The sequence below is a fragment of the Henckelia pumila genome, chromosome 4 (genome assembly GCF_033568475.1).
Source record: "Henckelia pumila isolate YLH828 chromosome 4, ASM3356847v2, whole genome shotgun sequence".
NCBI lineage: Eukaryota > Viridiplantae > Streptophyta > Magnoliopsida > Lamiales > Gesneriaceae > Henckelia > Henckelia pumila.
In genome coordinates this window covers 1497909-1523882 of record NC_133123.1, presented here as the reverse complement: position 1 = coordinate 1523882, position 25974 = coordinate 1497909, and the positions used below count along the sequence as shown (strand labels likewise).

General features: G+C 39.5%; 2 protein-coding genes and 1 pseudogene across 2 annotated transcripts; 1 reads left to right on the top strand and 2 right to left on the bottom strand.

Moving 5' to 3' along the window:
* Positions 1-4220: 4220 nt before the first annotated feature.
* Positions 4221-5645, bottom strand: LOC140864383 (U-box domain-containing protein 8). The gene has a single exon (XM_073268537.1). The coding sequence runs from the start codon at positions 5498-5500 to the stop codon at positions 4397-4399; it is 1104 nt and encodes a 367-aa protein (XP_073124638.1). The 5' UTR covers positions 5501-5645; the 3' UTR covers positions 4221-4396.
* Positions 5646-6557: 912 nt separating this feature from the next.
* Positions 6558-10039, bottom strand: LOC140865486 (G-type lectin S-receptor-like serine/threonine-protein kinase At4g27290). The gene is made up of 7 exons (XM_073270147.1): positions 8523-10039; positions 8270-8413; positions 8051-8169; positions 7750-7960; positions 7418-7655; positions 7189-7339; positions 6558-7075 (listed from the first exon to the last, which is right to left on the bottom strand). Exons 1-7 carry the CDS (start codon positions 9778-9780, stop codon positions 6764-6766), a joined length of 2433 nt encoding a protein of 810 aa, XP_073126248.1. The 5' UTR covers positions 9781-10039; the 3' UTR covers positions 6558-6763.
* A 9187-nt stretch (positions 10040-19226) lies between these two features.
* Positions 19227-25866, top strand: LOC140865489 (scarecrow-like protein 21; annotated as a pseudogene).
* Positions 25867-25974: the final 108 nt, after the last annotated feature.

Here is a 25974-nt window from a genome sequence, read left to right as displayed (position 1 = left end):
TCCATCCGTCGTTTTATTTAATTTTTTATTCCATCTTCATAAAAATAAATAAATTACGGACTCGGAAATTATTCTAACTTCATCAAAAGTACATTTTTAAGTAGTCATAATATTTTATAACATATAAATTAATTTATATTCTCATATGCAATTTAATAATTAAAAAGCGTATATTGGCAGACCCCAAATTAATGCAAACGAACACGATGCTGAATGCTTTATAAAAAAAGTAACTGGCGAAGCCTGAGAATCATAATATTAAATTGACATTGCCCAAAGACGCTACTATTTACACTTATTGTCCATTCCATATAATATATAGCAACAATTCATCTCCCAATATTAAATGTTCGACATAATTTTATTTTTTTTTGGAGTACAAATTACGTCGAATTTCAAAATTACATCATATTACAACACTAAAGAGTGAAATTTGCCCGAACAATCGACGGGACTTGAGCATTGACTCGAGACGTGTTTGTCTCGAGCAAAGAAAATACTTAAATCTATCTAAATAAATTAGGAAATCTACCCGCAGTCAACGGGAATCGAACCTGAGATCTCGTGGTCTCAGGGCCTTAGTCTTTCGACATAATAATATCACTACAAGTCTCCAAATTATTTTGCAACTTTCTCGAGTTTATTTGGTACTAAGAAATTCGAATTTCTTCAAAAAAAAGAAATTCGAATTTCTTTTCATGATCGAAATTAGATAAGTACTTGCAATCTTTTTGTTTTTTAAAAAAATTAACCAAGTACTTTGCAATCTTAAAATTTTAAATTTGAAATCTAAAGATTTAAATAAATTTTCATTGTTTAAAACTTATACAAATAACAAAACACATTCAAATTCATCTTTCCTATTGTATTTAAATTATAATTGAGCTAATGACAATGGATTTTCAAATTCTTAGAATATTAGAATAATTTTGAGATCCATTATAGTTATTATTAGGAAGTGTTTGTAAAATATTATGTTTTTACATTGTTAATAGAGTGTAAAATAAATAGACGATTGATTTGATGTTACATTGTTGAAAATTATTTATCGATGAAAATGAATTCGAAATCCATGATATATATAAAAGAACGTTCATTGTCGCCACTGTCATTAGTAATGTTCTTGATAAATTTCGCGACAGAGATAATTTTTATGACCTAAATCCTTTTTTAGTCGACTCAAGAAATCTACCTAAATTTTTAGTCAATTTTGGGCACAGACCCATTGAGAAATAAATTCCAATAATCCCAAATAAAAATGAAATAAATGTATATATAAATGGTGGCTTCTACGAGAAAGCTCCATTAACAAGTTGTTTCGTAATTCGTAGTCGTAGATAGCTTTAGCATTTTAAACGTAATGGAGTCGTAAATAGCTTTTGAATAAAAATTAGTATGTGGATAGTTTGAGTCCCACGAATTGGGTGTAAATCTATTATTTATCTATAGATAATAGATGTCAAACCATAATTATATATATATATATATAATAATTTTAATCAAAATAAAAAATGTAATACAAAAACGCTTGTGAAACGGTAGTGAAAAATTATATTTTTAAACTACAAATATGAATAGAGTTGACGCATATCACGCATCTCACGGATTAAGCGAGATCGTCTCACAACTTTATCATAATTTAAAATCCATTTCTCAAAATTCCAAAATCAAAAGTTAATGAATTTTTTTCAATACCACAAAACCTAATGATTTTTTATGAAGCTTAAACGCGAAGAATTGTTGGGACAAGGGGACAATTCATTAAAAAAATAAAAAAGTAGTACTCGAGTCTAATGGGGTGCAAATCATTAGAGGCTTTATAATCAGAAAATGGGCCAAGAATTTCGAAGTGGATGCAACTTAATTTAATTAAAATTAAAATAAATAAATAAATCAAGACACAAACAAAACAAGGGCATGATTCATTGCAAATAATTCATGTTACATAAACAAGAAATCAAAAGGTCTTCTCTCCTGCTTGATCCAATTTTGGCTTTTTGCACGCTTGTGGTGAAGTGGTAAAAAATCAAAAGGGCTTTTGCTTTATGCGACTTTAAAGAGCATAGAATAATTCAATCAAGAGTTTAAGCTTTTAATATACGCTTGCTCTGTATTCTTGGTGTACTTCAAGAAACGATAGGTACTTGATTCTACAGCTTTTACCAACACTGAAAATATTATTTTAAATCGTCCAGTCCCATGCAATGAACTATGAAGACAGGATTATAACTTAGTCCTCCAAAAAAAAAAAAAAAGGAAAAAAGAAAAAGAGATTATGAACCTAGTTTGGAGTCTTTGGACACAGATTCAATTTTTGGGCCCGAAAAAATACAAGAAGGCCCAATACATTCACACACCGAGACAGTCGGTCAAGTCTCACTGCATTGGGTTTCTTACAACCTTTTGGACACTTATATAAATGAGGACAAATGATATGGGTTCATGTTTAATATATTTGTCGTTATAAAACTATCCCAATGAAAAGATGTTTTCATTGGGCACGTAAAATAATTTTGTAATTTCAAAATCAACGTATAACTGTGTGTGTAAACGAATGTGTACATGTAACATTGGTAATGAGAGCTCAAATTCTCTTTTTGCTTTAAAACACAAATTCTAACTAATGCTACATATACACGGATAGTTACACTTTGGGTTACACATTACACTTGAAATTACATGATTATCTCTGCACTTTATTTAGAAAAAATTACCCTTCTAACAATTAGTCGCGTCAATCAGGTACAAAGCATTTGAAAGAACAAAAAGTCGTTAATACAGTGAGTCAAGCCACCAATTGAATAGCAAAGTTTATTCAGGTTGTTTCCATGAAGCTACCCGATCGGGAAATTTTCCACTCACGAAAAAAACCATTAATCTTAAAAAAGGAAGCTAGCTGAAAATCAAATAGCCGGCCTACGTCAAACTTAAATAATTCTAAAAGACACTACAGGGATCCAAAGTCAACCTTGGGAAATATTCTTTTGTGTCCCAAATAAATCAAATCAACTCGTCTAACATTCTTCTTCACCATACTCTCGAAATTTCTCCAACATTGCCACGACACGATCATACCCAAAACTAGGAACCAGTCTGGCTAACTAAGAATTAGGTAATTCGGTGCGCCCCCGGAGATGAACTTAGATGAGAGAAAACATCATAGCCATTTTTTTTTTAATGTGATACGAGCCTCACATCGATGTCACAAGAAATCATGTGACCGATGCGGTGGGATGTGCAACCTTAAAAAGAAGAAAAACAAAGACATTCCTGCATACCATTGTTAAGTTCTAAGATCAACAATGCGGCGTAAGAAGTAGTCCCTATATTAATTAAAAAGTCTTTTTGGTGAAGAATTTTGTATTCCTCCCACCCATTCATACAAATCTCAGTTTGTGTTCATGGCCAGCGAGGGTTATTTAAAATGCTCAAGATTAACAATGGCAAGTGTACAAGTACACATAAACTCCAATATCAAAACAAGTAGCAAAAGTGTACACAAACCACCACGCATATCTCATCCTATTCAGTTATATGTACAATCCCAAGTATCAAAAAAAAATCTATACAGCTTCATATGTCCATTGAACAACAAAATTCGTTTTCAATTTTGATAACATCCTCTCCAATAACATATCTAAGTACTCTGTGCTTACATTATGTGAAAGCTCAACCCAATCAAGAACACCAATAAAACAAGGCTTTTCTTGCTGTCATCACAGATTCAATTATCAAGAACCTTAACTAATAGTTCCATGTAGAATATAAAGGGGAAGCAATTTGTGAGAATCTAAGACGTAAAATACAAGGGACTCCACTTATAGAATAGTTGCAAGTGACTGCAATTTAGGAGTTGGATAATGAGTTACAGGCCAAATAACATCTCCACAGGGGGAGACAAAATGTAAATATATAGGGATTATTTGGGGCCAAAATATTTATTTTTGAATATACTCACTACCAGCTGATCGTCTCACCAGCCCCTCGCTGGGATCCATCCATAAGGCCAAGCAATCAAAATAAGGAGGCCAACGGAACAAAACTAAAACAAAAGGTCTACCTGTTTGTTTTCGGTTAGATTGTCGGCAATCTCATTTACAAGAGTTCATAGTCAAATACCAAACAGGGGGTCCATTAAGAAAACATAAGAAGTTCAGTATCTGCTAGGAGAGGAACTTGTGTGTATAATATGAATGTATGTACAATGAAAGAAACAAGAATTCAAGAATGTTAACATTCTTTTGTACAGAAAGATATGCAAGAACATCATAAATTACAAAAACTAAGATTTTTTGTCAAATAAGACTTTACTCACCTCAACAAAGACACACTTTTTGTTCAATGCTCGAATGTCTCTTACAAGTTCGATCAAAATCACCTTCCATCATGGACAAAATCAAACACTTTTCGTCTTCCCTTGCAAAACCTGCATCAAAGTCTTTGCATTTCGTCGCACTTTCTCATTGTCATCCTCCAATAATCCGACACAAATGTCGGGTAGCCCTTCTTTCAAAGCCTCCAAACCCATCTTCTCACTGTAACAACACAAACAACTAAGAGTCAAGAGTGCATACTGCACACCTCTTGAGCTCCCATTTTTCAACACTGCAATCAGAACATCCAACAACTCAGTGCACCTCATCATTTCATCCCGGGCGACCCTGCATTTTGCCAGAAGGCCCAAAACCTCGATGGCCCGTTCCAGGCCTGAATTAGCATTTTGGATTAGTATGGGGACGGCCCGATTTTGGATTATCCGCACCCGGTTATCGGGGAAAGAACATAGTGTGAATAAAGCGGTTGCAGCTTCTTTCCTCTCCCTCGAATTCCCATACTGAAGGAGGGATACCATACCCGGAATTGCATCCGGGTAAGACCCGATCGTGACCTTGTTGACTTCAAGCATCGCGAGGCTGGTCAACACCGTAGCCGCCACCGCCCGCGAGTCCCCAGCACCATCGCGAAGCGCATGCACAACCTTTCCCACAATCCCCTCAGCCACGAGGCCCACCTTACTGTCGTCATCCAAACTCAAATTAAGCAACACGTGAAGAGCCTTCTCCTGGAGCCTCGACTCCCCCGAGTCCAAGCAGCTCAAAACCGCCGACACCAAACCCGACTCGGCAAATCTCCGGCGAATCGACGACTCGGTTTTGGAAACCCGGCTGAGCCGTTCGAGGGACTGGAGCTTATCCTCCCACGTTGACGAAGGAGAAAGCAAAACCTGAGAAAGCGTTTGCGGGCTGGGAGGGTGGGCTTGCGGTTTAGGAAAGGTGACGCTGGAATAGCTGGAAATGAGGCTGCGGAGAGCGTGGTTGGGGATGAGGGACGGCGGTTCCGGCAGCGGAAGCTTGGAAATCGGACAGGTGCGGTGGCCTGCGTCCAACCACTGTTGAATTGAAGCACGATCGAAGGTGTGGCCGGACGAGAGTATAACCGGGTCGGACATAATCTCAAGAGAAATCGGGCACTTGAAATCGTCCGGAAAAAGGGTGGCCATACTCTCCAAGAAAGAACATACGGCGGCGTGGGTTTAGCAGAAGTTTATGTTTTAGGTAATGGAGTTTCGAGTGTGGCGTCTGTTACTCGTGGGGAGGACGATGATTAATGTGTGCGGTGGAAGGAGGACATCTCCGCACGCTCAAATTACAATTTTGTCCCTTTATTCTTTTTCATTTAATCTTTTTGTTTATTTATTATTATTGACCTTTATTTTCTTATTTTATACTTTGACGCGTCTTCTACCATACATATATATACTACACAATGTATATACATAATTATGAATATAAATTATGGGTAAGTTATGTAAATGCGATGCCCCGTAATAATAATAATGCATTAAAAATGTGCAATGTATTTCTACCAATGGACGAACGGACTGTAATTAATGGGATAGGAATTGTAAATTCTAATAAATGATCGTTAATAATATAATCGAAATTCCATGGATTATGTTAATTACAGCATTTAATCCTCGTTTCCGAAATGACCTGACACGTTTTGCCATCTTTGCTAATCTCAGTTTTGTGCAAAAAAAATATTTACGATTAAGATCAAATCTTATAATGGTAACTTTCCATTTAATCTTTTTTTGTTTAGATCCTAATTGTTATTATTAAATTATAATATTAATCCTAATTTCTTAGGACTGACGAGGAGTTCTTCACAGTCACCCGGGGAAAATTCAAACGTGATGACGTGGCACAACTCAAAGCAATGGAATTTTTGGATATATATATATTTGTATATATTATTAAAATGAACGTAATCCACGAGAAAATTTGAGCACGCAATGGCATTTGTTTATTCATCTGCCTCAAATATATATAAAGTCGTTGTCCGGAACTGGTGGGCAGTGGAACAGACAACTCAAGCTTAAAACGTCAATCTTTCTTATTTAGTAATAAATATATTTGAAATTTTTTTTTTGAAGAAAATATATTTGAAATTTTGATGTAACAGCTTGTCGTGTTTCTGCAGCGAACTTATCTTGCCCAATAATTGGTACCAGTATTCGATTCACCACACAGCCACACACCATCTTTTATGCTATTTATGATTTTTTTGGCTTTTTTTTCTTAATTTCATGACACATAATAATGTCACTCGACCATTTGTCACATTCTAAAAATATTACAAGGAGGGACATGAAAAATCATTACAGCAAAAAAAAAATCAATAGCTAATTCCATGTTTGTTTGTTTTTTCTTGAGCTAATTACCATCTTCTTTCAATAATCAGAATTTTTGACAACTCCAATTTATCGTCCATCTTCCACAGTTATTGTCATATCGTTCTTTGAATAAGAAACCGAACCCGAACCCGAACCAAAATCAGGTTTATTTTGAGAAATCTCGACGAAGAAACCTGGTTGTTTGGGTTGGGGCACCGCTGCACTTGGGTTGTTGAGCATAGAAACCACAGAACTTATGGTTGGCCGATCTTCATGCCGCTGCTGCACACATAGAAGAGCTACTTGGATGCATCTTTCCGCTGAAACAGAGTCCTCGGGGTACACCGTTTCGATATCGACTAGTTCACAATAATTCTTGTCATTCCACAGCTTCCAAGTCTGGGATTGTTTGCCAATTATACATATCAAATTAATCAAATAACAAGCAATTAATTGGGGGAAGCAAAAAAAGGAAAGAATAGGAGAGTAAATCTTTGAAATGATTAGCTCACATGTCCTATAAGATTGTAGTCATGATCAGGGTGATAAAATCCCCAGTTTTTGGTGCCAGTGATTGTCTCCAGCACTATAACACCGTAGCTGAACACGTCCGATTTAACGGAGAAATGGCCACTCATTGCATATTCAGGAGACATGTAACCACTGTGTTTCAAAGATACATAAATTCTTCAAAGTTGATTCATAATTAAAGAACATAGCAGTGTTTGGATCATCACTTACTATGTTCCAATGACTCTCTTAGTCTTCTCCTCAGTTTGTTCTCCTCCGAAAATCCGGGCTAATCCGAAGTCAGAAATTTTGGGATTCATGTCATTGTCTAGAAGTATATTACTCGTTTTCATATCACGGTGGATAATTCTCAATCTTGAATCTTGATGCAGGTAAAGCAATCCTCTCGCGATCCCCAGAATGATGCTAAAACGTTTACTCCATGGCAATAGTTTATTTTTTTCCGGATCTGTATATTATATATATCAAACAAATCACTTAAAACAAAAAAAAAAAATTATTTTTTCTTCAGAAAAAATGAGTTTGTAGGTATGTGCATTAACCAAATATGAAGCTGTCCAAGCTTTTGTTTGGTAGGTACTCATAGACAAGCATTTTCTCATCTCCATGAATGCAGCATCCCAAGATCCTTACAAGGTTACGATGTTGTAGCTTGGCAATCAAAATGACCTCGTTCTTAAACTCTCTGAGGCCTTGCCCCGAGTCCTGTGAAAGTCGCTTCACCGCGATTTCTTGTGCGCCTGGTAATTCGCCCTAAGATGAAGGTGGAGGAGCTTAACTAGCATCACCAAAATGTGGATATATGAACAACCGAGACAATAGAAACATTGACAACATCCTTACCTTATACACAGGTCCAAAGCCTCCCTGTCCTATCTTGTTATGCAAAGAGAAATTGTTTGTGGCGGCAAGAATGCATTTAAATGGAAACAGATGTAGTTCTTGGTCTTCTTCTATGTTATCTGCATGTCGTGCGTTGCATAAGTAACAGGTCACGGCAATTATATTATATATCTATCTATCTATTGTCCGCGAAAATAATTATGGGTGAACTTTGCTTACTGGTTCTAGTTTCTCCAGTCTGCCTGTTTAGTTGCCACAGATAGCATAGTACCAGAACAACGAGAATAATAGCTAGAACTGATGATGTGATGACGATTACACATCGAATTACACGTCTTTTCCTCTTTGCAGCGGCCAATGATTCTAGCAGTTGTAATATGATCAAAGTGAGTACTGAATTAACCTTATACAAGCTGAAAAGTCCACTAGTTTAAACCATTAATGATCAAGAGTTGTGTGTATCATATCATACCTAATTCTGCACGAGCCATACGTATGTAAATCTCCTCACCACCCACTGGAAGATTCCTTAGATCAACCAAATCAGTAAGCCAGACTAAACATCGGCTGCCATTCCCGTAGACATTTGCTGTAGCATAAGCCATACAATCACATTTCTTCAAGCATTCTTCTCCACATTTCTCAACAGTACTTTCCCACACAACTGCATTGTCTGGAAACTTTAACTGATCATACTTAACGAACCCATCTCCATCCCTGCAATTCAGCTCGTATTTTCTTCCACAACCACCTGACCAATCAATCAATTGCCAATCTTGAGGTGATCGGGGAGTGAACCCTCTTAAACACCGGCAAAAGGGGTCATCCGCATAACAACTTCCATATGTTCCACACATAGCATACCTATCACAGTAATATCTATTGACAATCACCCTTATAACCCATTCTCTACTATGATTCCTCCACGTGAAAAACGGCACGTTACCTGATTGTGTCAACACCAAGCGCGATAAGGTCTTTTCGTCAAGCAACTCATAGGTGAAATAAATCCCATCTGAGCCGGCAACGTACATGGGTTTGAATACTGTATTAGGCCTCAATTCACTACCACCACTGAACTTATACCCATCAAAGGGTCCCCACCTGTACTCCTTATTGGAACCATTACTCAGCGTTAACTGAGGTAATTCAGGTGGACCCAAGTTGTATATATGATCACCATCCGATGGATCCTCGCCACTTCTCCACGATCTCATAAACATATTTGTTTGAGTTCTCAGGTTCCAACCAAGTCTCATACCTGGCAACAAAGTGTCTGAAATGTAATCAAAGCTCTGCCAGGCATAGTCGTTTTTATCATCTTCTTGATTTCTTACCACGAGATTTCCAGAGTCTAGAATCTGTAAAACGGGCCGGTTTTTCGGGGCGACTGTTCCGTTGGTGGACCAGACAATATCCATGGAACTGTTGAACAAAAGTAAAACACCACTATCTGTCATCGAAAGGTGTCCTGAAGAATCCCTGATCGGTTTGTTTCTGTTGGCCACCCATACAACTGTAAGAGGAATCCTGAAATACCATATTCCGAGATAAGTGTTTCTGGGATGGCCTAGATGGAAAAATCCCAGTTCAAATATGTTGTTTGCAGAGATCAACGTTTGGCCATCGCTGAGATTCTGGTTCGGTGATAAGGTGTCAGTTGCTACGGCGGCCTGAATTGCAAAAACCATCAACAGCTGAAGAAGGAAGGCACATAATTGACGGGGCATTAGTTAGCTAGATCATATGGTTTTGGCTTCCGAAAAACTACGTACATACATTCGATTCTGAAGATAGTAAACGTTGCTGAAAAAGTCCAGAATATCAATTGGCCATTCCATTTTGACTTGTGACACCTCGTGCCTCTTTAGTCAAATGAATTTTTTTTCTAGATTAAGCAGCAATTGAGTTAGAGATCTTCCCTCATCAGACGTTTGATTTTGTAGTTTGAAAAGAAACGGTACCGATAAAGTCCTCTATAGAGAGATATTTTTTCCAAATTCAATCATACATATTTTAGTGACGCCCGTAGAATTCACCGTCGTTAACATTTCGTACGCATGTATTTCATAAATGTACAAGCTAAAAAAAAATCTTACACGTAAACTGCATTGGTCATGATTATCTGTGTAACAAGTTCAGCTGAAAAAATGCTAGCAAAGGAGATCGAATTTCGTCCATTTACATTATCAACATGATTATTCCATTAGCGCCATCGGATGAAATTTTTGTCCATCTTTTTTGGGTAAGCTTGTAATCCGCGACCAAAACTAATCAATATATATGTTTCTCATTAAAAAATAATAATTATGTTTTAAAGTAATTTGATTTAGCTTATTTTTTAAAATAAATCAAAAAGGGAAAAATGGTTAGTTTAAAGCCCTAAGGTTTCATGTTTCATAATATAGATGAATGAGTACGTATGTGTGTGCATCCAATTTATTTCTTTTTAAAAAAAAATTAAAAAAAGGCATTTTTTTGAAGCTAAAAAACAGCATTTTAAAACATTTCAAATATCAAAATGTTTTTTACTCAAAATTTTTTTTTTATCAAAATGTTTTTAATGATAAAGAAATTCATACCACGCAGCATTTTTATAATTAATTATTAATAAGAATAAATAAAAGTTTGAGTTTGACCTCTTCTATTAGCTGTCATCAAATATAATAAATATTTTGGGAAAATATGCTATACACCGTTTTCCTTGTGTATTTAAAGGGATAATAATATTTTTGGTTCATTAAATTTTTATATATTGGTTTTGACCTATATTAAGTATAACTTTTGGGGTTATATTTTTTAGATTTAATACCATCTAAAAATAATGATGCGACAATAAATAAAAAAAAATAACATTATGATATCGAAAATTATTCGCTTTCTCGTTTCCCGTCAGAAAAAAAAAAAGACAAAATAGCTGAAACCAAAAACTCATTGTATCAAAACAAAACTTTCACACGTGTCGTTGTGTTGTGACTTTTAAAACTATAACACCATTTGCTATCTCAAGCTGCTTTGAATTATCCACCGTCCACGTACGTTCCACCACATTCAATTCACGAGATTTCAACATTAATATTTTTTTTTATATAAAATAAAATTAAAAAAATCAAGTTATGGATGAGCTAGCATGTTCAACATATATAATTTTCACAGATGAAATATTCTTCTAAAACGCGTAGGAAAATACATACAAATTGTTTGCTAGCATGTTCAACATATATAATTTTCACAGATGAAATATTCTTCTAAAACACGTAGGAAAATACATACAAATTCAAACAATCGACTTGTTGGTGAAGATAGAGATTAATAGTTGGATCCCAATAATAAATATCCGGGGCAGCACAGTTTGATGGGTAAATTTCCATGCAACTTCCTGGAAGTATATGAGTAAGTCTCATCATATTAATTAATTGGGCTGCATATATCAACTGTGTCACACCTTCTCTTTCGGCTCCTCCCATGCACGCAGAAATTTCCCTCTTTCCCACTCTCTCTATAGATATAAATATATACATATATGCTTCTCAGTTGTGTTTATTTCCTCTTGAAGCTTTATATATATATATATGTTATCGATCCATCTCTTGAAGCTTCTCAGTTGTGTTTATTTCCTCCTCCCTCATATTCAACTAATAAATTCAACTCAAGAAATGCAGATTAGGTTTTTTTTTTTCAATTTCATTAAATATTAATTTTTCCAGAAGTAACTATGTAAAATTCATCTAAATTTATGGAATGCGTTGTACCATATATCATTCTCTAATCTCTAGAGTAGAAACTACATATCATATATCTAGTTGTCCGATCTGAAACTAATTTGTAGAAGATTGTATGTTACACCGAGCGAAATTATCTTATATAACGTCCGGGGGTTCACACTACCCCATGTATGATAAGGATCCAACGGGCCTGCTTCACCCTACAGTTGGTAACATTCTTTTCTTGCTTTGCCGGAATATTTATTGCATCTACTGTCTATATGTTAGAAAATATTATCTAATTAATTACTTCTATTCGGTTAATTTGATCACCAGGTATTTTTAAACATTTTTATTAATGTTATACATTGGTTAGAATATTTATTGTTAAAACTTACTTTGAACGCTCCTCATCAAAACCTTACGTTTATAGCAGTATTACAGTTTTTTTCTTAAAAAAAATAGTTTTTGGTTCATTAACTTTTTAAATTTTGGTTTGGATACATTAAACCTTGATATTCGACTATTTTGCTAACGTGATCCCATAAAATACTGACGTGACACCGAAAAAAAGTGACGAAGTCGCATCGAAAAATACTGATACATGTGAATTAAGCTATCATGTATGTAAGCAATTGGATCAAAATACCCAAAAATTAAATGTTAGTACACCAAAACCAAAATTTTAAAAGCTAAATGATCAAAGTTAGAAAAAAGACGATATATGTGAAAAGATAATGAACGATTTCATTTTCATCATATACGTAAAACAATTACAACCTCCTATATTTATGGATTTCTATGACTAATTAACCAACGACTGGTGGCCAAGAAATCCAAACAAACTAACAAACAAATATTCTTTGCTTACGTAATAAAATCTATCCACTAGATGTTTCTCGATTATGGGCAGATGAGTCTTTGGACTGAAATAGACTTGGGCTTGAATTATTTCTTGATTCACCTTTCAACTGAAACAGACTTGGGCTTATTATTGTATCCTTAACTTGCCCCCTCAAGCTGAGTGAGGGTTGAAGAACAACACTTAGCTTGTTACGTAATCTTAGAAATGCAGAAGCAGTCAATGGTTTAGTAAGAATATCCCCAATTTGATCAAATGAGGGCACATATTGAACACTAAGGAGCTTCGACAAAACCTTTTCTCGAACAAAATGAAGATCCAACTCCAGATGTTTAGTTCTAGAATGAAGAACTGGATTTGCACTTAGAGCAATAGTGCTCATGTTATCACACCAGATAACAGGAACTTTCTGCTGTGAGATGTGAAGTTCCTGTAACAAAGATTGAATCCACAATAATTCAGAGGCTGCATTAGCCAAGCTTCGATATTCCGCTTCAGTACTTGACCGAGAAACTACATTCTGTTTCTTTGAGCTCCAAGATATTGGGGAATTACTGAGAAACCAGCAAAAACCAGAAGTTGAGCGTCGATCGTCGGGATCATTTCCCCAATCTGCATCACAATATCCAGAAAGTGAAAGGCAAGAAGAAGCACGGAGATGAATGCCAAAGTGCAGCGTGCCTTTGATATATCGAAGAATTCGCTTCATAGCCTTCCAATGTGTGAGTAAAAGATTATGCATAAATTGGCAGACTCTATTTACGCTGTAAGCAATGTCTGGACGCGTGATACACAAATATTGTAATGCACCAACAGTACTTCGATACAGAGTTACATCTTCAAAAGGATCTCCATCTTTTATCGAAAGTTTAACACCCGTGGACATAGGTGTCGGTAGAGGATTAGCTTGGTGCATCTTAGTTTTTAAGAGCAGATCTTGAGCATATTTGGATTGAAAAAGAAACAATGAAGGATCGGAATACCTCTTTACCTCAATGCCCAGAAAGAAAGACAAATCTCCAAGATCTTTTAGAGAAAACTGAGTGTCCAAATCACAAGTAATCTGCTGAATATGAGCTTGATCATTCCCTGTTATGACTATGTCATCCACATAAACAAGAATATAAACAACAGTAGTTGAACTAATTTTAATAAACAAGGAAGAGTCAGCACGTGATGTGATAAAGCCCATAAGCTGAAGAGCAGTTTTTAATTTATCAAACCAAGCACGTGGTGCTTGTTTGAGGCCATAAATAGCTTTGTGTAACCGACATACAAGAGGAATATCACCATTTTGAATTTCGAAACCAGGTGGCTGCTGCATGAATACTACTTCAGTAAGGGTCCCATTTAAAAAGGCATTATTCACATCTAATTGCTTGATAAACCACCCACAAGAAACAGCCAGAGTTAGCACAATCCGAATAGTTGTTGGTTTAACAACTGGACTGAATGTTTCTTGATTATCTAAGCCTGGAGTTTGGGAGTAACCCTTTGCAACTAATCTGGCTTTGTGCCGAGCAACGGACCCATCGGGGTTTGTCTTGAGTTTGAAGACCCATTTACACCCAATGATGGAAGTATCAGTCGGGGCTGGAACCAAAGACCATGTGTTGTTTTGAATGAGAGCATCATACTCAGATTTCATGGCATCAATCCATTCTGAATGTTGTTGAGCCTCTTTAACATTTTTCGGTTCATGCAGTGAAGAAAATGAGGCCCAAAAAACTCATGGCTTAAAAATCCCTTCCTTGGCCCTAGTTACCATATGGTGAGTGTTCATAGGAGAATGGAGAGATCTATCTTCTTCATGAGAAACAGGAGATTCATCTGGAATATGTAAAGAACTCGAAGAAGTTGAAGAAGGATTAGAAGCAGAAGTAGTTCGACAAGGATAAAAAAAAACAAGTTTGCAGACCAGGAGTTTGAGAAAGAAATAAAGTAGTGGATTCTGGACATTTATTTGATAAAGAAAGGGACTGATTTTGATTTAAAGAAGCAAATGGAAATGCAGTCTCATTAAAAGTAACATGTCTTGAGACATAGATTCTACCACTGGAACTAATGCACTTGTACCCTTTATGTTGAGTGTTGTAACCTAAGAAAGTACATGGAGTAGACCTAAACTCAAGCTTATAACGATTATATGGACGCAAGCAAGAAAAACATAAGCATCCAAAAACTCTTAAAGAACTATAATCAGGATTTTTGTGACATAATTTTGTGAGTGGAATATTCCCATAAAGAGAAGATGTGGGCAATAAATTTATGAGATGAGTAGCAGTGGAAAATGCATCCTCCAAAAAACGTAGGGGCATAGAGGCGTGAGATAAAAGTGTAAGCCCCATTTCGACAATATGACGATGTTTACGTTCGACGACACCATTTTGTTTGGATGTATGAGGACATGAAAAACGATGACTTATCCCATGATTTTGAAGAAAGGGTGATAGACATCTAAATTCACCCCCAAAATCTGTTTGTAGAGTTCGAATTTTTTTGTTAAACTGAGTTTCAACATGAGACTTGAACTGAGAAAATACTTGACTCACTTCTGACTTAAGTTTAAGAAAATATATCCATGTATATCGACTATAAGCATCAACAAAGCTTACATAATAACGAAACTCATTGCGAGATTGTTCATGAGATGGTCCCCATATATCGGAGTAAATTAATTCAAGTGGTTCTGAAAATATTGTTGAAGATGAAGGAAAAGGAAGTGCATGACTTTTTCCCATTGGACAAGCAGAACAAAAATCTAACTTTTCATTTCTTGGAATAAAAACATTACATTGCATTAGAATCTGCCTGAAAACAGCCATGCTAGGATGTCCTAATCTAAGATGCCAACTATTTAGAGGATTAGAAGACATGTTTGTTCGAGGAGAAAACTGACTGAGACTGCTTGAATCCGTTGAAGAATTTTTTGAAGATGAGCTGAGATGGAGACACGTTGCTGAAGAGTCAGGGACAGAGGATGGCTTTCCTAAGCTGAATTTGTATAAACCATCATGTAAAATCCCTTTGAGAAGAACTTCATTTGTGACTAGATCCTTCACAAAACAAAATGTAGGATGAAATTCAAAGAAAACTTTATTGTCTTGGGCAAACTTGCTGACACTTAAAAGATTCTTGGTTATTTTTGGAACTCTCAACAAATTTTTTAATAAAAACGATCGCGAGGAAGATAAAAAATTAGAATGACCAATATGAGAGATAGACAGACCTTCACCATTTCCCATGTGAATCTTACCATGCCCAGTATACTCAGAGCCAATTGAAAGATTACCAATATCATTTGTAACATGGTGTGAAGCCCCAGAATCAGGATACCACCAATGTTCGGCTGAGGAGCCTCTTGTTGTTGATGCTAAGGCTGCAACAGGGTACTGTGTTCGTTGCTGATTTTGTCCATTTGAATGATAACCATCAGATTGGTGTGAGGAAGGGACTCCATTCTGCCTATGGAATGGCATAAAGTCTTTATCAAACCTATAGTGACATTTTTCAGCAACATGCCAGTGTAACCACAGATTTGACACACAGGTCGACCCGAGGAGTAGTGCCAGCCTCGACCTCTGCCTCGAGAATGTCTAGCTCGACCCCTGCCACGGTGAAAGGATTGAGAAGTATTGGAAGAAAACTCAGATTTCTTCTGAGAAGGAAAAATCGCAGCATTCATCGATGGAGTGGGTTTAGCAGTATTAAGTGAGAACGACTCTATTCTTCCTTCATGAGCCATCAAAAGAGCACCTATATCAGAAACAGTGAGTGAATCTGTGACACCCGGAGCCAAAAAAGTCCTAGGGCGGTACATGGTCCGCAATATGGGTGGTTAATACCTGAAAGATGGAAACCCCACCAAAGAATGGGCGACGGGTGACATGAATGAACCGATCCCACACCGGAATGAGAGGTACAAAAGATTTGATATGTACACTCATATTAAGAAGGTGCATCTTCTTTTCGGGAGCTCATCACATAAGAACTCCAAAGTTAAGCGTGCTTGACTTGGGGAAATTATAGGATGGGTGACCCCCTGGGAAATTTTCCAGGGTGCGTGTGAGTGAGGACATAAGCACGCTGAAAAGACACGTCTTGATACAGTGGGGCGTTACAAATGGTATCAGAGCCTGGCCTCTCCCAGTACGGTGTGGTTCGGGGACGAACCAAGCGGAAGCTGGTGGGCATGTGACACCCGGAGCCAAAAAAGTCCTAGGGCGGTACATGGTCCGCAATATGGGTGGTTAATACCTGAAAGATGGAAACCCCACCAAAGAATGGGCGACGGGTGACATGAATGAACCGATCCCACACCGGAATGAGAGGTACAAAAGATTTGATATGTACACTCATATTAAGAAGGTGCATCTTCTTTTCAGAAGCTCATCACATAAGAACTCCAAAGTTAAGCGTGCTTGACTTGGGGCAATTATAGGATGGGTGAACATGCCCACCAGCTTCCGCTTGGTTCGTCCCCGAACCATACCGTACTAAGAGAGGTCGGCTTTGATACCATTTGTAACGACCCACTGTATCAAGACGGGTCTTTTCAGCGTGCTTATGTCCTCACTCACACGCACCCTGGAAAACTTCCCAGGGGGGTCACCCATCCTATAATTGCCCCAAGTCAAGCACGCTTAACTTTGGAGTTCTTATGTGATGAGCTTCTGAAAAGAAGATGCACCTTCTTGATATGAGCAGTACATATGAAATCTTTTAAGCCCTCCTCAACTATGTAGTCCCATACCTACACAGTCTCAGAATCCCCTCTCATTCCGGCACAGGATCGGTTCATTCATGTCTTCCTCCGCCTAGAAGCCTACCAGGAGCCGCTCATTGTCCGTGCAACCTCTTGGCACCGGCGATCACTCCCTGCCTCTTCAGCCCCGGGCGTCACAGAATCGACTCGGGAGGTAACATGGACTACTACTGAATCATATTCAAGACCGACACCACCCATGATATAGAGAATCTGACCTTCTTCTGAAATAGAATGACCACATGCGGCCAAAATATCCATAAGGTTCTTCATTTTCCCTAGATAATCCTTCATACTAAGATCCCCCCTTTTTTAGAGTTTGAAGCTGAAGCTTGTATTGCATTACCTTGGCTCTTGATCTTGTAGCAAAAATAGAAGTAACTCTCTGCCATAGTTGTGTTGATGTCAAGCAACCAATCATTTGGCATTGAACAGCTTCTGTCATAGAGGCTAGAAGAAATGAAAACAGTAGTTGGTCTTGTCGACACCAAGAGAGAAAAGCTGGATTAATCGTCTCAACGCCATCGTCATTGCTTGAGGTCTTTGGAGGAACAGGCGGATCATCAAGGAGATAGATATCCAAACCCAATCCACGAATTCCAGCAAAAATCTGGATATTCCAAAGAAGAAAATTTTCGTCGCTCAACTTGACTGAGTTTATTTGATTTGCTGGGTTTATGATTAAGTTAGTTGTATTAGTGAGAGAGGAGGATTGGGTAAAAAAGGGCGGAGAAAGAGGGCTCACTGGAGGTGTTCCCATCGGAGGTGTGGCTTCCGCCATGGCTCTTTGATACCAAGTTAGAAAAAAGACGATATATGTGAAAAGATAATGAACGATTTCATTTTCATCGTATATGTAAAACAATTACAACCTCCTATATTTATGGATTTCTATGACTAATAAACCAACGACAGGTGGCCAAGAAATCATAACAAACTAACAAACAAATATTCTTTGCTTACGTAATAAAATCTATCCACTAGATGTTTCTCGATTATGGGCAAATGAGTCTTTGGACTGAAATAGACTTGGGCTTGAATTATTTGATTCACCTTTCAACAGAAACAGACTTGGGCTTATTATTGTATCCTTAACTTTCTTAAATCAACATTAAAGACAGGAGATAAGTTGGGGTAGCTGGCTTGTACGGACCGTCGCGTTCTTGGACAGCGTGTGTTTTCTTGTATAAAAACAGTACTTTTTTTCATTAGTCATATCGATAAATTTGACTTTCATAAACTTGATCTGTTAAAAGGTTTCGTAGGAGCTTTTGTGAATCAAACGTACCCATTTAACAATGATCTGAGAAATTCAAAATTATTTCATTAATGATTGTTATTTTCTTGGAATACAAATTATTAGATAAACTTTTTCTTTAATGCGAATTTTTAACCAACATCAACTTATCTTTCGTAATCAGGAGATATATATTCACATCAAGGATACACCATATTTGCTGCTGCAAAAAGAAATTAATTTCCTCATTGGTAATAATTTCGTGTGACGAATCAAGGGTCATCTTTCAAGATAATTAATGGGTTTACGTTCCGCTGCAACGACTACTATTATTTATTTAATATTTATAAATAAAACACAACTTGAATTTATTTAATTTAATTTTAATTTTAATTAAAAGAACACACACAACTTGAGTCTCATCTACTATTCCCGGACTAATTAAAGAACGTTAACCTCTTAATTTGTTTGTGTTTTTGAGTGTCCAAATTCACATATATATCCAGTTGAAGCTATGATTTCATCTCGTATTTCTTGGTTTAAGATAAATGTTTTTGAGTTTTAATTTGTTTTAGTTTGTGTGTGTGTCCTGGAAAGATGTACGGATATGGTGATTAATCAATCAGTTTAATCTGAAGTGTGTTGGATTCTATCGAAGTAGATACTAATTAATTGCATGTACTCTTGAGATGCAATCCTCCCAGAAATCTCAAACATCTGCCAGCGTTCATGGTTTCTACCGTCAGCATGAATATTCAAGCGGAAGCCAAAGCTCTGAAATTTTATTTCAAGCTTGTACCCAACAATTTTTCACTCTGGAATCAACCCCTGCACTTGATTATAATATTGTCTCTGATTCATCTTCTTCTATCATGAGTCCTGATCTCTCTCCCCAATTCTCTAATTCAAATGCCACAGATCCCAACCTCTCGTCTGATTACAATACAATTAATGGATCTTCTTCTGCCGTTGACGATGAAAACAAATTGATGCACGCTCTGTGGGTCCTGAGGAACGAGTTGCTTGGGCCCGAATCCGATATCGACCACAGTGGTTCGTTTAATGTCTTAATCTCACCGCCTTCTCTTTTCACCAGGTACAACAGAATCCTCGAAATGGCACAACATATGGACCCAAAACAATTGCTTGTTGCCTGTGGCAAGATAGTTTCAGAAGTAGACACCGTCTCTTTTACAGATCGAAATGTTGCGGTTTCGGCGGCTGAAGCTCTCATGGACATATTAGAGAAAAGGGTGTCGGTATCCGGCGACCCTTTAGAAAGATTAAGCGCGTACATGTTGGAAGGGCTTCGGGCAAGATTGTTGGCTTCAAAAAGCAGAATATGCAACAAGTTGAAGTGCAAGGAGCCAACCGGCCAGTTCCCAACTCATGTCTTCTATGCACGTGCTTTATCAAATCTTCCAATACTACAAGTTTGCTTACTGATACCCCGGTGAAATATCCCGGGTTATCACCAAACCCGAGTAATTGTCGAGAGCTCGGACGCGAGATGGTTTCTAGGTTGGTGGCGAGAGAAGATTAGCGAAATAGGGAAGAGGAGTCTTCCCTTCCCTTGCCAAGAAGTGTCCTCCCTTCCCTTGCCAAGAGGTACCTTCCCTTGCCAAGAGGTCCCTTGCCTTGCCAGGAGGAGTCCTCCCTTGCCTGCCAGAGAACCCTGGCCTCCCAGCACCCTGGCGTACAGCACCCTGGCCTTGAGCACCCCATCATCCAGGCTAGAGGACCCTTCCCAGGTCAAATCATAACACGGGTCCCACAGCATGGGCACCATCTGGAAGTGACAGAGAATAATAATAAGGCATGGGCACTGTCCAGAAATTGCGGAAAACATCTTGTCACCTTTAATGCTGTCAGGAGACCCATTCCATTTATCATTACTCTTCCTCAAGAGTTCCCTATAAATACCAGGTTCCTTAGCCTGGCTATGGTATGTTCTATTACGTTCATATACATCTTCACATTCACACTCAATTTCTCTAAATCTAATAAGCCCACTCCATACATCTTAAATCTAACTTAAGCATCGGAGTGGCGACGCCGGAGAACCCCTTCGGCACCCCCATTGACGAGTCTTCTTGTTTCTGGTGTGTAGATAGCCTTCACGACGAGGCGAGGAAGCTTGCTGCTATTTTATCCCCGGGGTCGTACCCACCCCGAAGACCCATTTTATGATAATCGCATCATTGGCGCCGTCTGTGGGAAATTGAGTCTAAGGCGTAGATATGAAAACCGCTCAAAAATCACCCATGGAGAAAGAGTTTCTTTGCTTCTCTCGTTAGAAAAGAAAAGAAACGTGACTGGCAGATTTCTGGAGCTTCTTCCATCGTTTTTTGGCTGCTTCTTTCAAGCATCCTGGATCAAGTTTGTTGCTTTTTAGAACAATTTTACTGTTTAAATCTCGAGTTTAACAGCCCCATCATCTTCAAATTCTCTATTGCTCGTTGGAATTACTTTCTCGTGTCATGTGGCTGTTCATTTGACGTCGGTGTGTGGCTACTCGATTTCGGATGCTTTGAGGCACTTTGTAATCGATCGTAAAGTGTTTGTGGATGGGCGTGGAGCGTACTGGAGTCATAAGGGGGCAGATTGAGGCAGAATCTTGGTGGATGGTGGTCGTCTGGAAGAGTAGTAATGTTTCTCAGTGGAACCGGCCAAATTAGTTGGGTAAATGAGATGACCCATGTTTATATTGGGCCCACAGGACTATCATTGAGCATCCAGGACAATGGAAATATAATATCGGAAAAATGAGGCCCCGGTATATTTTGAAAACCAAGGCCCCGATATGTTTTGACACCCCAGGAGATGCGGGTGAAATAGCTTCCCGGGCCTAGTCCAAATTGGCACAGAGCCGAGTTCGTGATTCGCGGCTGTTGTACATGGATTATTGGCGGAACGTTCGAAAGCTGTACACCCGGGAGCTATTGAATAACTATAAAAGCAACCAGTTCTCGGCCGTAAGAAAAGCAGAGGTCGGGCTTCTTGAGAACTCACTAAACATAATGGGAATCGGGCCAAAGCATGCGTGGAAGTTGGAGGTGCTTGAAGGTTTCGAATTCGTGATGAGTCACCCGAGCTCTTCCAATTGTATAATCAACAACCCGGGCCGATTCATCTCTACCCAGGCTAATCGAGTCGTCTTCTCTTAAGCTCCAACCGAGACAAAATCAGTTTCTCATCGTACCGTTGTCATGTCTTTCCCGGATCCCGTGGAAAAAAAGCTTCACCATGTGCATCATCCTTGCCAACCATCTTCATCAACTCATATCACAAGTACACAGCCTCCTGTCACATTATCATGTTCGGAAACTTGGGAAGACTCTGTCATGTTGAGGCTCGGGAGCTTTTCTCCGTGCCCGCCTCAACTTGTTTCTACACATTCGAAAGGAGGAAGCCCATTTTCCTTGTATTTTATAAGTCCCGAGAGCCCAGCTCATATCTCAGGGAAAGACAAAAGGACGAGGAACAGGGGAGACACTAGCAGAGATATTGAACCCGTTAGCCGATTCGTATGGCAACCTCGCAAGCCGAGCAAGTCCCAAGCAAAACCCGAGATGCTTCGTGAGGATCGAAACCAAAGGTCCCGACAGCCACCTTATGATTCCACTCGGGAAGCTTGGAGGTATCAGCATCCTCCTTCCGAACTACGGTCTACATCCACGCCGGGGATCGCAGTGGTGGCTGTGATTGGCGCAGGCGCCACTGGTCTTGCTGCGGCTCGGGAGCTTGTACTTCAAGACCATGGTGTAGTCTATGAGCAGAGAGTTGGACTTGGTGGCGCGAGGGACTACACTCCTGAGATGTAATCCGGCCTTATGGTACCTGATCTATGCAACAAATCACCTGAACCAGCTTCTATGTACTAGCGCATCCTCTTCGCAATAACCCCTCCGGGAGGTAGGGGTTCTAAGGCTTTCTCGTAGCCGGCAAGCCCAAGGAGCAGGAGAGATGCTTGGAGCTTTCTGAGGTAACGCAGGGATGTTGGAATATTTGGAGAACTTTGAGGAGTCGGGGTTCTGGGACATGGTGAGGTTGGGAAGTGGGATATAACCAGTCACCCGGGTCAGAGCCTCCCTTCGGCGACTACTGGAGGAGTCACTCTCCACCGTTCACATCAACAAATTTGAATCTATATTCGAATGGATTGTGAAAAGGAAAGTGGTTCTGCAGATATAAAAGTATGATATGTAAATATCTTAGCATCTTGGTTGGAATTAGTCGGCCCCCGGGCTAGAGATGGACATTTGGAGGAAGCCGGACTCTCTCATTTTTTGAATCATAAGAACACGACTCGTATTTCCGGATGAGAGAAAACATGGAGGGGAGAAGAGATAGGTTGCTGACATCCTTTAATATTTGGGCCCGGGATATTGGGCATTACATTTGCAATTGGCAGCACTACAGATAAGTATTCTTAAATATTTTTTATTGCATGAAAATATATATATATATATATATATATATATATATATATATATATATTTGTGTGTGCTGGAACGCACCATTCCCTCTTTAAAAACACTTTCCTAGAATTGGATTGTACAAGACATGTATTAATTAATTATTGTTTTGTCATCCTACTCCACTAGCCTAATTAAATTGAATAATGGGCAGTGATTTGCCAAAGGATTATCGCATACAGGGCACGTGCGAGCATAGTTAATTATTTATTTCGAAATTGTCGTGGAGGAGCGATTTCATCTTTTATGGTGATGAATATCCCAAAATTAAATATTTTATTTATTATATTATATTTTGCATTCAAAAGTTGAAATACATGGACTCAGGATTATTTTTTAGGATCCGGCATCCTATATTATTCATACAAAATATGAGATATTATTATCTTGGATTATTTTTGCCTCGGTTTCATGACTTCTTGCAGCAACACCGAGCTCGAGCATGCAATTTAGCAGTAAGCCCAACCAGAAGTTATTTATCAGGCATGTCATCTAGCAGTAAGGCCCTGATATCTTCACCTTAAAGCCCAGGTGATCCACTACCCTGGCACCATAAACCCAGGCGATCTACCACCCTGGTACTCAAAGCCCATGGCAACCCCATGGCACTTAAACCCAGGCGATCTACCACCCTGGTACTCAAAGCCCATGGCAACCCCATGGCACTTAAACCCAGGCGTTCCGCTACCCTGGTACTTAAAAGCCCATGACAATATCTCCGTCATGGCAGTCCAGGAAAGCCCATGGCAATCCCATGGCACTTCCACGGCAAGCCCATGGCAACCCCGTGGCACTTAAACCCAGGCGATCTACCACCCTGGTACTAAAAGCCCATGGCAGCCCCATGGCACCCACTCATTTAAAGTCCAGGGCAGCCCCCTGGCATCTATTTGAAAGCCCAGGCCAGTCTACGCTCTGGCACCTCTCTTATAAGCCCCGGAGGTTTTAGGCCCGGACATCTACTTGAGAGTTTAGAAGGGAGGTTATAGCATGTTACTCGGGTTTGGAGACTAGTTTTGTCGGGACAGCGGAGCAGGTCCTAGCCCGACTATCTTTAGGATGAGTGGTGATACCCCGATGAAATATCCCAGGTTATCACCAAACCCGAGTAATTGTCGAGAGCTCGGACGCGAGATGGTTTCTAGGTTGGTGGCGAGAGAAGATTAGCGAAATAGGGAAGAGGAGTCTTCCCTTCCCTTGCCAAGAAGTGTCCTCCCTTCCCTTGCCAAGAGGTACCTTCCCTTGCCAAGAGGTCCCTTGCCTTGCCAGGAGGAGCCCTCCCTTGCCTGCCAGAGAACCCTGGCCTCCCAGCACCCTGGCGTACAGCACCCTGGCATCCAGCACCCTGGCGTACAGCACCCTGGCATCTAGCACCCTGGCGTACAGCACCCTGGCCTCCCAGCACCCTGGCGTACAGCACCCTGGCCTTGAGCACCCCGTCATCCAGGCTAGAGGACCCTTCCCAGGTCAAATCATAACATGGGTCCCACAGCATGGGCACCATCTGGAAGTGACAGAGAATAATAATAAGGCATGGGCACTGTCCAAAAATTGCGGAAAACATCTTGTCACCTTTAATGCTGTCAGGAGACCCATTCCATTTATCATTACTCTTCCTCAAGAGTTCCCTATAAATACCAGGTTCCTTATCCTGGCTATGGTATGTTCTATTACGTTCATATACATCTTCACATTCACACTCAATTTCTCTAAATCTAATAAGCCCACTCCATACATCTTAAATCTAACTTAAGCATCGGAGTGGCGACGCCGGAGAACCCCTCCGGCGCCCCCATTGACGAGTCTTCTTGTTTCTGGTGTGTAGATAGCCTTCACGACGAGGCGAGGAAGCTTGCTGCTATTTTATCCCCGGGGTCGTACCCACCCCGGAGACCTATTTTATGATAATCGCATCACTTACGTTTCATCCAACGCCATAATTGGGGAAGCAATGCAAACAGAGGATAGAATTCACATCATCGATTTTCAAATCGCTCAAGGTAGTCAATGGATGTCCTTCATCCAGGTTGTTTCACGTCGCCCCGGTGGCCCACCGTCTATTCGAATCACCGGTGTCGACAATTCCCAATCCGCTCACGCTCGTGGCGGAGGGCTTCAGCTAGTCGGCCAGAGGTTAGCAAAACTAGTTGACGCATGCAGAGTACCATTCCAATTCCAAGGTGTGGCTATATCAGGATGCGATGAGGTCGGGCTAGAGCATCTCCCGGTTCAACAAGGAGAAGCCTTGGCCGTCAACTTCCCTTACGTACTGCACCACGTGCCGGACGAGAGTGTGAGCGACGCGAACCACCGGGACCGACTCCTCGAACTAGTCAAGAGTCTGTCGCCCAAGGTTGTGACGCTTGTCGAACAAGAATCCGACACAAACACATCGACATTCTTCCAACGGTTTCACGAAACTCTAGATTACTACTCGGCAATGTTCGAGTCCATCGACGCGGGACGGGCTAAGGACGAAAGGCAGCGGATCAGCGCGGAGGAACACTGCGTGGCAAAGGATGTGGTAAACGTACTAGCTTGTGAGGGCACCGAACGGGTGGAAAGGCACGAGCCTTTTGGTAAGTGGAGAATGCGGCTTACGAGGGCTGGATTTGGTCAAATCCCATTGGATCCATCGGTTAACGAAGCCATTGCCGATATGTTGAAAGAATACAATCCCAACTACGCCACCACTGCGGGCCACGGTGTTGTGTATCTTGGATGGAAGAACAGAGCTTTAGCTATATCATCTGCTTGTAGATAGTGCACGCGTCAAAGTTAAAACTACACGTACGCTTGGAGATATATAATAGTCAACCATATCTTTAATTTTATTCTTATTTGTAAATTGAATCGTCTTATCTATATTTTTACATTT

What these genes read in the sequence shown, in the direction of transcription:
- LOC140864383 (XM_073268537.1), bottom strand. Translation starts at nt 5,500, where the DNA reads ATGGCCACCCTTTTTCCGGACGATTTCAAGTGCCCGATTTCTCTTGAG.
- LOC140865486 (XM_073270147.1), bottom strand. Translation starts at nt 9,780, where the DNA reads ATGCCCCGTCAATTATGTGCCTTCCTTCTTCAGCTGTTGATGGTTTTT. An exon ending in AAGAGAGTCATTGGAACATA is followed by an intron (nt 7,340 to 7,417) that starts GTAAGTGATGAT and finishes TTTGAAACACAG; the next exon opens with TGGTTACATGTCTCCTGAAT. An exon ending in ACTACAATCTTATAGGACAT is followed by an intron (nt 7,076 to 7,188) that starts GTGAGCTAATCA and finishes AAACAATCCCAG; the next exon opens with ACTTGGAAGCTGTGGAATGA.